At 54.4% G+C, this 11,378-nt stretch overlaps 1 protein-coding gene across 1 annotated transcript in view; it reads right to left on the bottom strand.

Annotated features, from left to right (window-relative positions):
- Positions 1 to 672: 672 nt before the first annotated feature.
- PDILT (protein disulfide isomerase like, testis expressed) overlaps positions 673 to 11,378 on the bottom strand; it is a 34,281-nt gene continuing 23,575 nt past the window's right edge. Inside the window, exons 7-12 of the mRNA XM_070411679.1 lie at positions 10,028 to 10,225; positions 5,768 to 5,888; positions 3,142 to 3,320; positions 1,947 to 2,036; positions 900 to 1,039; positions 673 to 812 (exon numbers count right to left, since the gene is read on the bottom strand). Coding sequence (XP_070267780.1) covers positions 740 to 812; positions 900 to 1,039; positions 1,947 to 2,036; positions 3,142 to 3,320; positions 5,768 to 5,888; positions 10,028 to 10,225 — 801 coding nt within the window. The 3' untranslated portion in view covers positions 673 to 739. The remainder of the gene's footprint in view (positions 813 to 899; positions 1,040 to 1,946; positions 2,037 to 3,141; positions 3,321 to 5,767; positions 5,889 to 10,027; positions 10,226 to 11,378) is intronic.

Here is an 11,378-nt window from a genome sequence, read left to right as displayed (position 1 = left end):
ACCTTCCTGGGCCTTGAAGGCCCGGTGCGCAGACTGGACTTTGTTCTAAAAGCAACAAAGATGCCATTTGAGGTTTACACAAGGTGGTGCTGTAAGCCTGCCTGGCTGTGGCTTGTGAAGTGATCACTGCAGCAGTTTTCCGGAGCATGGAGTTTGGAGGGGGCCGGCCAGAGGCACAGAGTGGCAGAGAGCCCACTGCAGCCGCATGGGGTGGACACAGGGGCCGTGGGTGGGTCAGCGGAGGAAGTGGGTGGAGTCAGGCTGGGGCATCACTGCTGGAGAGACTGGGTCACTTATGACCGTGGAAGAGTGAGGACCCGCTGGGGTTGGATCTTTCTTACTGTGCCCAAGTGCAACGCAAACAAATCAATGCCCCTCCCTGGAAAGTTTTAGCCAAACTGTGCCCCCCACCCCCACCCCCGGGCGAGGTGGTGTGTGCACAGTGGCTAAGAGGCCCGCCCCCTCTAAACTCCATGCTCTGGAAAACTGCTGCAGTGATCATGAAGTGCCGCCCTGAGGGCTTCCCGCGCAGCTCTGTCTGAGTTCCAGGCCTAGGCTCTTGCAGGCAGCACCCCCAGGCACACAGGCAGTGACTAGAGCAGAGGGGAAACACCCAGAGCCTTTATTAGCCAGCCCCTCCCACCCCCACAGGGAAATGCAATGTTACTGGAGTAGGTCCCTCAGAGCGTCATGCCAGAACCTGGACAAGGCACCTGCCTCCTGCCTGCCCTGGAGAAAGCTACAGCTCTTCCTTCACTCCTGGCTTCTGCTCAGGTCTTGGTGGTTCCTTTGGCTTAGCCACCTCCTCCTCTTCCTCCTCTTCCTTCTCTTCCTCCTCTTCCTCCTCTTCCTCCTCTTCCTCCTCTGCCCTCTCCTTCCCCTCCTCCCCCTCCTCCCCCAACTCCTCAGTGGTTTCCTTCTGCCCAACTGGCTCTTCCAACTTGGTCACATTCTCCAGTTCAGGCAACTGCTGTTCAGGAAACTCTTCCTTAGCTAGTACCTCCTCTTCTGTCACTTCACTTTGCTCAACAGACGTCAGCTATCCGAGAAAAGGAGGGAGGGTAGGAAGGAGGAGGATACAGAAATAAAGAGGCAAAAAGTATGTGATAATTGTGATGGTAACTGCCAAACCCTCTTTTCCTGGAATCATCCAAAGAGCATCTAGTGGGCACGAGGCCCGTTGGCTTGGCTGGGGGGAGTGCCCACGTGTGGCTTTGCCCGCGGGGAGCCATCCTTCCTCCACGCTAAGTCCCCGGGGTGTGGCTGCCCCTTGCTGAGCTCGGGGACTGAGCCTGTGGCCCAGGCCTGGCAAATAGGACCCTGCCCAGGACATCTGCTGGGACTATGAGAAGTAGGGGCTTGCTAAGCGGGGAGGGTGTTTGTTTAGTGCCGCAGGGCGATCGCTGGCCCTCCAGGTGGAAGCGACTCCTTGGAGATGAAGTCAGCACCGAAGAAAGAGTTGGGAGACACAGACAGTGTGAGCATCTGATGCGCCGGGCCTGGTGCTCTGCCAGGTATGAGGGATAAACCTCTCTGTTGTTTAAGCCAGAGAGTCGTGTTTCTGACATGGTGACGGGAAGGGCCCTCACTAATGTACACGGCACCTTCCAGGAGGGGCTCGCAGAGCATGAGTGGAGTGAGGGTGGAGACTGGCATCCCACTGCTCAGGAGAATGATGTCATCAGAGCGCGGGATCCCGCTAGGACACCTGGTTACCTGCTGGGGACAGGAAGCTCAGGGTGCAGCCTGGGGAGCCCCGAGTGGCCTTAGAGCCTCCGCCCTCCCTGAGGTCTCTAAGTCTGTCATCTGCTTCCTCAGCTAAGTGCCCTGACTGCTTACCCTCTATCTCCATGGGGCACACGGTCAGGGGCCTCACACACTGCCCTAGCCATTGAGCTCCTCCTGTTCTGTGAGATCTAAGAATCCAGGGGTGCTGTTCACCTTACCTCATCTCCCTCCTCAGTCCTGGCCTGGATCTGACTTTCCAGGAAGTCAGAAAAGCCCTTCACGGTGTGTTCTCCCGTGTACAGTACCGCCTGGGGAGAAAGCGGACAGTCAGGCGCAGCCTCGCCTGCAGGAGACGGGGATCGCTGCATGGATGAATGGGTGGAATTCCCAACTGCCTTCGTGCTACGGGCAGGCTCCTTGGCCTCTGAGCCCCATTGCCAAGGCTCCAAGGTAAAGATAAAAACCCCTCAGAGGGCAGGCCAGGGCCACCTGCAGGAGCTCTGCTCTGCCTCTGGCCTCCTCGCAGCACTGCGATCTAGCTGCTAACTCTCTGACTCCCCTCCCTGCCTGCAGCATGCAGGTCCCCTCGCCGCCTGGGGCTGCTAGAGGACTCAGTGGGTTCCTGCGTGGAGAGTGTTGAGGGCGTGCCTGCTCGCGGTGAGCACGCTCCACATTTGCTATTCCTGTTATTACTACAAGAGGAGGAAGAATAGCTCCTAGTTTCCATAACCTCCGGCACATGCTGCTGCTCAGCATCGCTACTTCCCTTTCTCTTGCACCTTTAATAGGATGAGGGAGCTGCTCACCGCCCACTGGTTGGCTGAACAGTTGTCAGCTACGGGGAGGTCTGCGGCAGAGCAGCCTCGGATCCAGCTCACTTCCCACGACTCCCCACCCGCACCTGCTGCACCAGGAGGACGGCACGCCCTTCACGGGAGGGGCACCTTGGCTGTAATTCTTTGACACCTGCCCCACTGGGCCAAACAGCATGGAGAGTGTTCCTTGAACACGGATGTCATTCGCTGACTATGATACCAAAGTGTCAAAGACAGGGATTGTTTTTCTCCCAGCATTTCTCCTTCTTCCAGCAACTGCACCCCAGCATTCATGTGGCAATTTCCCCCTAGAGTCTGGGTGCCACAGGGACCATAGAGCCCGGGCCTGACCTCTCCAAACCCCTGCATCCACTGGGCCACAGTGATGGGGTCAGAGGTCAGCAGCCCTAAGCTGGGCCAGTGACAGTGAGTCTTAGGACCATTGTGGGAGCAAATGGAAAACGCTCTGCGCAGGAGAGCAGCTATGCCTGGAGCTGAACGCGAGGCTGGCTTGGCAGCAGGCAGAGCTGGGATAGGAGAAACTGCATCATGAGAATCACATGGCCGGTTCCCAGTTCCAAGACCCCGGAGCCCTCACTTGCTGCGAGTTGGCGGGGAAGAGCCTGAAGAAGGGGTGCCGGTCCAGGTGCACCAGCTGAATGTCGTTTGCGGTGACGTCAATCATGGCGACGGTGACTGTGGAGTGGTTTCGGTACTTCATGCCCAACTCCTCCAACACGGGGAACAGCCCTCTGCTCTGGTTGCACCAAGGCGCGTCTGCAAGGCAAGGGCTGCGCTGAGGCCACAGCCCACCTCAAAGCTCCCAGAAACACAGGCCCGGTCCTAGCAAGGCTCCGTGGCTTTGAAATTGCGCCCCCTCTTTATCGCAATGGCACGTAGGCCATTTACATCTCAAGCACGCCACCTGGGCACAGTAAAAGCCTGCCCTCCCACCCGACGCTGGCACTGCCCGTGCTGGGAGGTTTCCTCTGCTCTTTGTTGCCTTTAGCATAGCTTTCCATTCCAGTTGAAGCAGAAAAACAAGAAAAATATTTACTCTAGATGCTCTGCCAGAAAGTGCGTATGTGTGTGCATGTGTGCATGCCTGAGAGTGTGTGCATGTGTGTGTGAGCTCAGGAGTTTTCCTAGCCCCAGGTCATCTAGTCCTGTGGTCGGCAAACTGCAGCTTGCAAGCCACATGCTGCTCTTTGGCCCCTTGAGTGTGGCTCTTCCACAAAATACCGACTTCTGGGCATGTGCCACAAAGTTTCAATTGCACTGTACATGCGCGCCTGAACGTGGTATTTTGTGGAAGAGCCACACTCAAGGGGCCAAAGAACCGCATGTGGCTCGTGAGCCGCAGTTTGCCAACCACTGACCTAGTCAATTAACCAGAGGAGTGCAAGTTACAGGCAGGCTGCTCTGATGTGAACCAGGTGCCACCCTGCCTCCTGGCCCTGGGGAGGAGATGGCGGAGAAGTGAGCAGGAGGTGGTGGTCAGTACAACCGCCCTGAAGGTGCCCCCGGGCTTCCTCATGAGCAGTTCACGGAGCTTTGAGTCTGGCCCAGGCACCTTGTCCTCAGGAGGGAAATCGGGGAGCGGCTTTGAGACAGAGAGGTGATCAGGCCTCACCTTCTCTCCTTCCATTGAAGTTCTTTTCTCTCACGTGAGGGGTGGCCTCCGTGGCCCAGACACTGCATTTGGTCGATTACCCTCCATTTACCAGCCAGACACCTCCAAGACCGCCTGCCCTCGGCAGCACCTGCCCTCCTCACTCCTCAGGAGCCCCTGGGCCCTGCGTGGAGCAGGTAGGAGCAGCATGGCCACATCCCAAGGGACCAGTCTAGCAGCACTGCTTCCGAGAAAATGCGGCTGCTTTTGCCCGTTCCCAGAACCAATGGGCATCCGCAGGGCTCCAGGCGCTGGGCAAGCACAGCAAGGCCACCCGCCTCTCGTCACAGGCAGCAGGCCTTGAGCACCCGCCTGCGGGTGAGAGTCCACTCCAGTGAGACCTACAGGCCTTGGCGATGCCAACCGGCCCTTAGCTCTCCCTCCCAGGAGTGATGGCATCAGAGCTGGCTTTGAACTTCTGCCTGCACCTTACTGTGTGACCTGGGGGATGTGACTGACCTCTCTGAGGCCGGCTTCCCTGGTCTGGATCATGGATGGATCCACCGAACCTCCCTAAGACGCTTGTTCTGAGGAGGAAATGAGTGTGGAAATAGCAAACTCATGCCTGGCTGGTTGTATGGGCTCAATCAACGAAGCTTCATCAGTTACATACATGGATGTATGAGTACCTGCACCGTCACCCTTCTCTGTGCCTCTGGGGGGAGAAGGTCCCCAGCCTTGGATGTCGCATTAAAATGAGAAACAGTGAGGAAAAGGCCTTGTCTGTAGATGAGCCTGGAAACTAAAGAATGATAACAGCAACAAGAGCTCTCATGTGTCCGGGCTGACAATGCCAGGCATGCTCACTGATTTCCACGCATGATGTGGGTCCCCAGATTGGACACACCACTCAGGGAGTTAAATGTCGCCACTCAATCAGTGACACAAACCAGAACCTCTGCTCCGTGTGGCAGTGACAGCGCAGGCACAGGGTCAGGCCCAGGTTCAACCCCAGTTCAGGTACTTATTCGCTGCCTGTAAAGTGGGAGCAATGATAGCAGCTCCTTTCAGAAGGATGCTGTGAGGATTGAATGAGAGCACGTGAGCAGGCCTATGTGTGCAGCATTCAAGCATGTCAGCCATCAGCGCTGCCCTCATTAAAAGCCACAGGCCTGGCTGTGTGGCTCAGTGGTTGAGCATTGACCCATGCACCAGGAAGTCGAGGTTCAATTCCCAGTTACAGGCTCCATCCCCAGTACTGGGCATGCAGGAGGCAGCTGATCGATGATTCTCTCTCGTCATTGATGTTTCTCTCTCTCTCTTTCTCTCTCTCCTTCTCCCTTCCTCTCTGAAATCAATAAAAACATAGGTTAAAAACAACGAAAGCACAGGCCTGGAGTATGTGGATGGAATTTCACACATTCCAAGAATTTAATTTGGGGCCCAGTTGCATTGTTAGCTGATAGCATCTTGATCCAAACTCTTTGGAGTCTGAAGACCATCCTGGATGGTGCTGAGATAGACCTGGGAGGTTTGGGTGTCCGAGAATTGAGGAACACTTGACAAGTAACATCCGGCCCACACCTCCCGCAGCCTCTGCGGAGATACTCACAGAACATCACAAAGACATCCCTTTCCTTGTCGAAGGCCACGGGGTGGAAGTTCTTCCCGACGAGCTGCTTCACCGGCCCCTGGTCCCAGTGCAGCGGGACCTCCTCACTGGGCTGATGTTTCTAGGAAGCACTTTGAGGGGTCAGTGGTCTCCCGAGAAGGGTCAGCAGTCCCACCTCCTCCCCCCTCATTGCCCGCCCCCTGCCCTCCCTGGAAACCATGGAACATGTGCTCTTGTTCTTACAAGACCCTGGGAAAGCGTGTGTGACGCTGAGGTCCATCATGAGCTTGATGTCAGGCTGGGTTGTCCAGGACAAATGGGGGTCAGAGGGCTGAGGAGGAGGCCAGGCTCCAAACAGTTCGAGAAGCAATTTGTTCGAAAACCAAATCATTTTTCCCATTAGAAATAATGTAAATGTAATTCATCCTTTCCAGACCCCCAAATGACTCCCTGTTTTAACCTTTCTTATATACAGTGCATGTCTAATGTGCTGTTTGATCTATAAACAAACACTTCTTTCTTTACATGGATCAAACTGCCCCTTCCCAGCCTTAAAGGAATCACATTCAGCACTGGTTCGGGGGCTTAAAGGAATCACATTCAGCACTGGTTCGGGGGCGTCTCGGGTCAGCATGCGGCATCTTCGTTTCACAGATCACCGCCTCTGAAACGCTGTCAGGGCTCACTGCTTCCCCTTTATCCAAATCAACAACAGTTTTTCTACCCCTTCAATTGCCTGTGGTGGTTGCTTCTTTCACACCCTGAGCAACAGCAGCACTCTCGACGGCCTCTTTATGTTTTAAAATTGTGCTAATGATTGAAGTTTGGTTCAACAGCAGAGACATTTTTTCTGTGAACAATTTGGTCGAGAAGGAATTGTTCATGATGGGAGATGTTGGAGAAAGGCAGTTTGCCTGTAATTGATTCTTAGAAAGCTTAGATGAGAGCTAGCTTCCTGTCTTTAATACCTTGAGTTTATTCCCCCACAAAATGTTAGCTGTCCCCAATTACACCGAGAATCAAAGCCAAGATAACTTACACGATCGATGTCATCACACCCGGTTCTGCCCGCTCCCCAAGCTCATCACCCTCGTCTGTGCTTTCGTCAGACATATCGGGCTTCCATTCCCCCAGAGGGCTGGCCTTCCTCCCGCCTCAGGCGTTTGCTTTGCTGTTCTGCAGGGAGAGCTGCCCCCAGGCTTCATTCACCCCTCTGCTCCCCTCTCTCACTGGTGAACTCGGATTTATCCTTCAGAACTACGCTAAGGGAACCATTCCCTGACCTTCCCAAGACCAGCTCAGTGCCTGGTACCACACACTCTCATAACACTTGGTGCTGCTCCTTGTATCACTTATGCAACGTTATTACTCATGTTCATCTTTCTGGTATTTGGTTAATGTGTCTCTACCACACGAGGCATTTCTTCCTTCCGCATTGGGAGTCCACTGCTGGGTAAAGACTAGAACCTCAATGAATAGTCTGTGAGTGAAGGAAGGAAACAACAAGCTCAGCTCTTGCTTCTCTTTGGAGGAAGTGGTGTCAATCTCAGAACATACATTTTCTCTACACACATTGCTTTCTGAAAACATCTTGAATCCACACCCTTCTCTTTGTCTGCACTGCTATCAACCTAGTCCAGGTGGCCTTCATCTCCCACCTAAAGCCTCTCACAGCCCCCAGTGTTCTCCTGCCTCTCCTCCTAACCCTCTCCACACCTTTATTCTCCTACCAGCAGTTCTGCCTTCCCACTGCTCTTAGGATATCAGATCCCTCATATGCTTACAAGTCATTGCTGTCTGGCCTTTGCCCAGCTCAACAAACTCCTCTCCCACAATGCCCGCCCCCCTCCCCACTCCAGCTTGTGGAAAGGACTTGAAGATTCTTCCCAAAAGAGCACAGATGGTGTGAGGACAGGGCCTGAGAGATGGGAAGTGGTGACCATGATGGAGACTTGTCACCGGGGAGAGCTCCTAAGTTACATGAAGGATGTTCCTTTCTAGCCAAGGGCACAAGAGACCCTGTTGGCCCTTGACAGGGAGACGGGCACCTCTGAGAGGTAACCAGAGGGAAGAGAGAGAGAACGGGCAGAGCTCCAAGTAGGCTTGTGGATGTGGCGCTGGAAAGTGGGGGCCCTCCCTAGAACCTTCTATGTTCTTACTGATCTGAGTAGAGTGCTCAGCTGAGCCTGAGCGTGGAAAGAGGCGCGAGGAGACATAGGGCCCGGGATTGCGAGAATGAACTAAGAGGAAGTTACACGGAGCTGTCAGGACAGTCTCAGTGCCTGTGGGAGGTTTGGCTTGTGATTCCATGAGGCCAGCCTGCCTCACAGTGATGCTCATTTCTCCGGCGCTGGCCCGCAAGCTTCAGCCAAGCTTGTGGTTTTGCCTGGTAAATGCTACAGGTGGAGAAGAGGTGGGAGGTGGAGGGATAAAGGAGTGAAGAGAATCGGCATCAGAGCGAAGCGCCCTGGAGTCCAGGCCCACAAAGGGGGCCGCTAAAGAGCGTGTGCGATGGGATCAGGAGCCCGGAGACCCTGTGGGCTCTGGGGAAGGGAGCTAGGAGGACGGAAGCTGGAACTCGGCTTTCAGAGGGAACGCCTTCCCCCAAGTGTGGCGTAGAGCACGGGGCCTCCAGGGCATGGGCACACCAGTTATGGGAGGAGAGAGAGCAGGGTTTGGACACTGACATCCTGGAAATGATGGCAGAGTCAGGGTGGAGGGCAAGTCTGCAGTGAAGAGCGAAAGCCCCGAGAGTAAAAGGGGGATGATCAGAGAACAGCAGCAACAGGAGGCAGGAGCAGATCAAGTCCACAGTCACGGTGTCCGGAGAACCTGGGGCAGGGCGTCCTGAAGGCAGGATGAGGAGACGTGACCCGGCAGAGGCACGGAGGACACCAGCCTGAGACTTGGCCCAGGACAGTGATGGCGAACCTTTTGAGCTCGGCGTGTCAGCATTTTGAAAAACCCTAACTTAACTCTGGTGCAGTGTCACATATAGAAATTTTTTGATCTTTGCAACCACAGTAAAACAAAGACTTATATTTTTGATATTTATTTTATATATTTAAATGCCATTTAACAAAGAAAAATCAACCAAAAAAATGAGTTCACATGTCATAGGTTCACCATCACTGGCCCAGGACAATGTGCTTAAGAGAAGACAGCTTTCCCCTGAGGGCCGCAGGGGACGTGGCATCTGTGGGGACGTAGACAGAAGCCGCAGAGCAAAGGTCACCGTACACGCTGGTGAGCCTGGCAAGTTGCTCCAGAATACTTTTAAAGAACATCACCAGTGCTCTCAAAAGTGTCCCCATTTAGAAAATAAAAGCTGCAGCCCCCTAATCCCACAGGCGGCTGGGGATGGGGCAGGTGCTGAGGAGGCAGCGGGAGGCTGTGCTGCGGCAGGGGAGGCACCACCCCTGCTGCCTCTCCGGCCTTTCAGCAAAATAGCCCCCGTCCAGCCTCCCATCAAGGTCCCGAGCCCGTGAGGCTGAATCCTCAGTACTTCCTGCAGCCGAGCCCTCTCTGTCCCCAAGCAAGCCCTACCCCCAGGCCAGGTGTGGGGAAGCCCGGGACTTGGTTGGAAGGTCTGTAAGGAGGATTCTCTGAAAGGTTGGGGGCCTCAGAGGGGACCTTGCCGAAGGCAGCAGCCCCTGCCTTGACTTTTCCAAACAAGTCCAATCCCCCAGGGTGTTTTGCTAGAATCTCTATGTTTAGTCTTTAAGAACTGACCTTGTAGAAGCATATACTTTCTCAAGGATGCTTACCCTGCTGATTGTATTTAGAGGTTAATTTGAGTTCAAGCTGTTGTTACAATAAAAGCCAACGAGGCAGGCAAACAGGACTGCTTTTATGACTAAAGTAAAAGAGTCCCTTAGCCCTCGCTTACACAGAAACCTGTGTCGGAGTGATCTGTTCATCCACCGCACAGGGTCTGCTGGTCAGCCCGGCAGCCAAGGAAACCTCTTACATCAGAATCCGAAACAAGGGTGTCAGCCCTGGGGGAGCCTACATTTCAGTGGGTAATCCTGCCAAGGAAACGCCTTTACTTTGAGTATAAAGAATGGATAGTGCAACTATAGGGTCAGGACCGATCAGAAGTTGCATAGATTAGAGGTGGGGATATGGGGGTATTTCCCCACATTGAAGCTGAGACTCACCTTTATTCTCCATCTTCATTCTGATGACCGAGCCAGCAGAATTAGGAAAAAAGGGGTGACTTTGAGGTTCTGGATAAACCTTCTTTAAGAACAAACTTACCTTGGCCCTTCTACGCAGGTAGCTGCGGCCAAATTTCTTGAGGTTTTGGAAGGTTATGCTCCCGAAAGGCATTTTGTACCTCGCATCAGAGCTTAAGTTCAGGATTTGGACGGATGGGACATTGACCTCTGTGATCCGGAAGTATTCGAAGATACGTCCGTTTCTGGGTTCGTCTGCATCCACCAGGACGAAGAGGATCTGTCAAGCGGAAAGGATGTGAGATAGGAGAGGCAGTAGGGAAGGGGGTCCCTGGAGAGGAACACATAGTGACCGGCGGGGACCACTCCAGGCCCCCAGATTGTCGACAAGACTGTTACATGACAGCCCTGGCCAGTTTGGCTCAGTGGATAGAGCGTCGGCCTGTGGACTCAAGGGTCTCAGGTTTGATTCTGGTCAAGGGCATGTACCTTGGTTGTTGGCACATCCTCAGTGGGGAGTGTGCAGGGGGCAGCTGATCGATGTTTCTCTCTCATCGATGTTTCTAACTCTCTATCCCTCTCCCTTCCTCCCTGTAAAAAATCAATAAAATATATATATTTTTTAAAAAGACTGTTACATGACAGGGGAGGAGGAGAGCGGGCACCGGGCTGCTTTGAAACCTTGAAACTGACACCATGCAGGGAACAGGGGCAAGTGGCCAGTTGGGAAAAACACAGGGGGCAGGAGATAAGGAAGGGTCCACTCAGAAAGTGGGGTGAGCAGACAAAGAAACTGCAAGCATTTATCACCCCCGAAGAGACTCACTGGACTAGGCTTGGTCCATCCTAGAGAGAAAGGGTTCCCCATTTGGGCCCCTCCCCAGGGGAGTCTGTATGCACTGGCAATGAGCTTCCACACTTTTGCTTAAAATCCTTCAGTCCGAGAATGTACTCTTCAGACTTCGTGAGACAGAACCCGCAATGAGTGAGGCCCAGCTAGCCACTCGGGTATCGGAACCCAACCACACGTGTGTCCGCGGGTATTGGAGGGGAAGGAATTGAGTCCCTTATGGAGAGAGAGAAATGGGGTCCCCGGTGGGAGAGCACAAACACAGGGTCCACGATGCCTGGAGGCTTCCTACAGGCTCCCTTCCAGCAGGCAGGGCCCACTCTGCTCTCTGTGCACTGCCTGGCACCCCATCCCCACGCCCTGTGCACTGCCTGACACCCCATCCCCATGCCCTGTGCACTGCCTGACACCCCATCCCCACACCCTGTGCACTGCCTGACACCCCATCCCCACGCCCTGTGCACTGCCTGACACCCCATCCCCACGCCCTGTGCACTGCCTGACACCCCATCCCCACGCCCTGTGCACTGCCTGACACCCCATCCACATGCCCTGTGCACTGCCTGACACCCCATCCCCACGC

The sequence above is a fragment of the Myotis yumanensis genome, unplaced genomic scaffold (assembly GCF_028538775.1).
Source record: "Myotis yumanensis isolate MYYU_CA2020_CCGP unplaced genomic scaffold, mMyoYum1.0.hap1 SCAF_4, whole genome shotgun sequence".
NCBI classification, from domain to species: domain Eukaryota; kingdom Metazoa; phylum Chordata; class Mammalia; order Chiroptera; family Vespertilionidae; genus Myotis; species Myotis yumanensis.
Note: the sequence above shows the minus strand (reverse complement) of the source record. Positions and strands in the feature narration are given on the sequence as shown.